Source organism: Glycine max, chromosome 7 (assembly GCF_000004515.6).
Source record: "Glycine max cultivar Williams 82 chromosome 7, Glycine_max_v4.0, whole genome shotgun sequence".
NCBI lineage: Eukaryota > Viridiplantae > Streptophyta > Magnoliopsida > Fabales > Fabaceae > Glycine > Glycine max.
The window spans coordinates 35453955-35458446 of NC_038243.2; the positions used below are offsets into that span (position 1 = coordinate 35453955).

Sequence of the window (4492 nt, forward strand, 5' to 3'; positions counted from 1 at the left end):
TGAAAAGTGAGTTTTTTAATCTAATGTATTTAACCTGCGAGCTAAATAGGTTGGTTTGCGTTAACATTAAGTACTTTCTTTATGTTTGGATTTATGATATTTTGATGTAGACTTGTGATCGTTGATATTTTGAGTATTGATTGAATTTTCTTAAATGATATTTATTGATTGATTGAGATATTTTTCTTGAATTATTAATATTGTAAATTAGTGGAGCTTTGTGATCCACTGCTTTAAAAAGTTGTGGGTCAAACGTTTTTAATTAGAAACTAGATTGACCAAAGCACTTGATTTTGAAGGACTTAAAGTTGATTTATACTTGAACATGCTTAAAAAAATACGGGTAAAAGTAAAATATTAAAATTTAGATTTTTTTCACGTATTTTTTAATTTTTTAATATAGATGTAGGTTGACTCATTTAGCTCATGGGTTATGTGAGCTGAACAAAGGCTTGTTTAAATGAAGTCAATTTTTTTTATCCACAAATATTAATTGTTAGAAGATTAGTTTTCTTTTAATAGAGCCTATTGAACCTATAATTTCTTTTTCTTTTTTTTTCCCTTAACTATCCAATCCACTAAGATAAAATGAAGCGCATTTAAGATGAGGGCTTAGTAGGTGGGTTATACAGATTGCGGGCTATGCAAGTGCCAGTTTAAATTGACCAACTTACTCATATACCCACCTCTATTTGACACCAAACTAATCATATCTCACTAAATCAATCCATTTTAGAATAAAATATTTATTTCTAATTACAATTCCATGCTTAATCCAAATACTATGTACTTGATAATTGAATCCAACTACGGTTATTAGTCCAATATTTGGTGTTTGTTTTGTTATGAAAAACTGGATAGTGTCATTTAAAATAAAAGTTCTTATTACACAATTCTTTCAACTAGTCAAATATTATGATTAAATTTATAATCTCTATAGCAATTATATTATTGTTTAAAGTATTTATTTTAAATAATCAATAAATATTAATTAACAAATAAATAATCTAACAAAATCCTGGAGAGGTAGGTATCGAATGTGATTTATGTGTGAATGGTGGCTGGTTTGATGACGTGCAACTGTCCTACAAACCACCATAAGCGTACTGCGGGGGGCGGGGGTTGGCATTCATTGTTCCATTATGGTTTTGTCGGGGGTTGGCATTCATTGTTCCATTATGGTTTTGTCCTAATTGTATAAAGTCACTTAAAGCCACAAATTTATGATTCTTGTGTAGAACTATAGTCAAACAAATGACAGCTAAATAATATATTAAGGAATTAAAAATGGAGTCAAAATTATAAAAAGTTAAATTAAGTAAAAATATAAAATAATAATATCGGCTTTAATTTATTTTATTTTTTATGAAAATCATGTGTCATACTTTACACGTTATTATTATTATTATTTAAGTTTTACTTCAATAATATTATAATGATTGATATATTGTTATAATGTTTATTTTGGTAAAATGGTACAATTTTTATTTTGAATAATTTTTATTGTAATAGACAAATTATGTTTGATAATCAATATTATCATTATTATTATGTTTGTTTTAAATTATATTATCAACATATTTTTATGTGATTATTTTAATGTTATGGTTTTAATGATAAAAATGGTGAAAATTTATCCTAAAATTATATTTTACCCTTAAATGAAACTAAATTTTGAGTGTAACAAATTAGTCCAATAGAAACATATCGATATTTAGGTCCAATAAAAGAATGATTGACATTTTCCTCTAAAAAAATATTGATATTTTCGTCCGTAAAAAAATTATTTACATTTACATCTTAAATGATATCCTGGTGATATTTTTGTCTAATCTATTCAGTATGATTATATTGACAATTATTTTAATGACAAATTCGTTTTTTTGCATCACGTAGGCTATTTTATAGACTATTTTATTAATAGTGACACAAACTTTAACAGTTAAATATATTTATCACATTTCTTATATTTTTGGAGACTTAATTTTATATTTTTATATTAGAAAAACGTATTTGCAAGCAAATTACTGGAAAAAACATTACTATTTATCCTACAAGCCAAAGGATAAACATATATTATGTTCCTAGGTTCAAATTTTGTTATTACTGTGGAAAAAACAAAAAAAATACTGTTCTGAAACCATATACTTATCTTTGGTAAGTGTTAGTTAAAGTCAGTTAGTACATGGCAAAGCAAACACGTGGATAATAGTTATTTTCTCAGTTCATAGGTGTTGCTGTAAATTCAGTTTCAGAAACAAATAAAATCCCCCCCTTTGGTTCAATTCCAACACCACAATTTCCACATTAATTTACCTTCATCTTTCTCTCAGCTTCACCTTCACCTTCACCTTCCGAATTGTATCAAACCTCAAAAAATGGATCATCAAAACAAACACGTAGCAGTCTTTGCTTTCCCCTTTGGCAGCCACCTTATGCCTCTCTTAAACCTTGTCCTCAAACTAGCTCATTCCCTTCCAAACTGTTCATTCTCTTTCATTGGCACACACAAATCCAATGCAATCCTTTTCCCAAAACCCCACATCCCAAATAACATCAAGGCCTATAGCATAAGTGATGGAATCCCAGAGGGTCACGTCCTAGGCAAAAACCCAACTGAAAAATTGAATCTTTTTCTCCAAACTGGTCCTGAGAACCTTCACAAAGGTATAGAATTAGCGGAAGCAGAGACAAAGAAGAGAGTCACATGCATCATTGCAGATGCTTTAGTAACCTCTTCTCTCCTAGTGGCTCAGACCCTCAATGTTCCTTGGATTGCACTTTGGCTTCCCAATTCATGCTCACTCTCTCTCTATTTCTACACTGACTTGATTCGCCAGCACTGTGCAAGCCGTGCTGGGAACAAAACCTTGGATTTCATTCCAGGGCTGTCGAAGTTGCGTGTTGAAGACATGCCACAGGATCTGCTTGATGTTGGAGAAAAAGAAACAGTTTTTTCAAGGGAACTAAATTCGCTAGGTAAGGTGCTACCTCAAGCTAAGGTAGTAGTTATGAATTTCTTTGAGGAATTGGAACCACCTTTGTTTGTTCAAGACATGAGAAACAAGTTGCAGTCTTTGCTTTATGTTGTTCCACTTCCTTCCACGTTGTTGCCACCATCTGACACAGATTCAAGTGGTTGCTTGTCATGGTTGGGTATGAAGAACTCTAAATCGGTGGCTTATGTTTGCTTTGGGACTGTGGTGGCACCACCTCCACATGAGCTTGTGGCAGTGGCAGAGGCATTGGAAGAAAGTGGCTTTCCTTTTCTGTGGTCTCTGAAGGAAGGTCTAATGAGTCTTTTGCCAAATGGGTTTGTTGAGAGGACCAAGAAGCGTGGGAAAATAGTGTCTTGGGCTCCACAAACCCATGTTTTGGCTCATGATTCTGTAGGAGTTTTTGTGACTCACTGTGGAGCTAACTCTGTGATTGAGAGTGTTTCCAGTGGTGTTCCTATGATCTGCAGGCCATTCTTTGGAGATCAAGGGGTGGCTGCAAGAGTGATAGAAGATGTTTGGGAGATTGGGATGATGATAGAAGGTAAGATGTTCACCAAAAATGGATTGGTGAAGAGCTTGAATTTGATTCTGGTGCATGAAGAAGGGAAGAAGATTAGAGACAATGCTCTTAGGGTGAAGAAGACTGTGGAAGATGCAGGTAGGCCTGAAGGGCAAGCAACACAAGATTTCAACACTCTGGTGGAAGTAATTTCTAGATCTTAATAGCACTTCTTTGTTTGCATGGGTTATTTTATTTCAAAACTATTAAAATGATGTATAACTTGAATAGATTCTCGGGTTAGTTGTGTTTGTAGTTAACTTTATGCTTTTTGTTTTGTTTGTGAATTAGTTCCCCGACAAGATCCTAAAATAAGTCGGCGATTTGTATCGAGCAAAGAAATATTATAAGCAAAAAAATATCTAATTTATCAAGTTTAATAAAAATTAGTTAAATCATTTCAATTGATATTATGATACATTTAATTTTTTTTTTAAAATATTCATAGAATTAATTTAAATGATAATTAGATATAATAACACTACTCTTTAAATAAACAAGTACCCCTTTCAAACTGAAATATAAATAAAAAACTTCGTACCCATGGGCTCTTCGCTATGCGAAGGTATGGGGGAGGGATATTGTACGTAGCCTTACCCTTGCACAGATGATATGAACCTGAGTAGGAGCAGATCGTTTGATACAGGCTACGGAGGTTTTGGATGACGCCACTTCCGGTGAAGTAAGATAAGTCAGGGTAGACGCTATTTCCGGTGAAGGAAGATAAGTCCGGGTAGACGCCACTTCCAGTGAAGGAAGATAAGTCTGGGTAGACGCCACTTTCGGTGAAGGAAGATAAGTCCGGGTAGACGCCACTTCCAGTGAAGGAAGATAAGTCTGGGTAGACGCCACTTCCAGTGAAGGAAGATAAGTCTGGGTAGACGCCACAAGGATTACCTTGATAAGTCTGATAATTGGTTCAACAAGGAACCCA

At 33.3% G+C, this 4492-nt stretch overlaps 1 protein-coding gene across 1 annotated transcript; it reads left to right on the top strand.

Moving 5' to 3' along the window:
- Window positions 1-2292: 2292 nt before the first annotated feature.
- Window positions 2293-3966, top strand: UGT78K1 (UDP-glucose:flavonoid 3-O-glucosyltransferase). Its single transcript, NM_001317448.2, has one exon. It carries the CDS (start codon window positions 2379-2381, stop codon window positions 3720-3722), a length of 1344 nt encoding a protein of 447 aa, NP_001304377.2. The 5' UTR covers window positions 2293-2378; the 3' UTR covers window positions 3723-3966.
- Window positions 3967-4492: the final 526 nt, after the last annotated feature.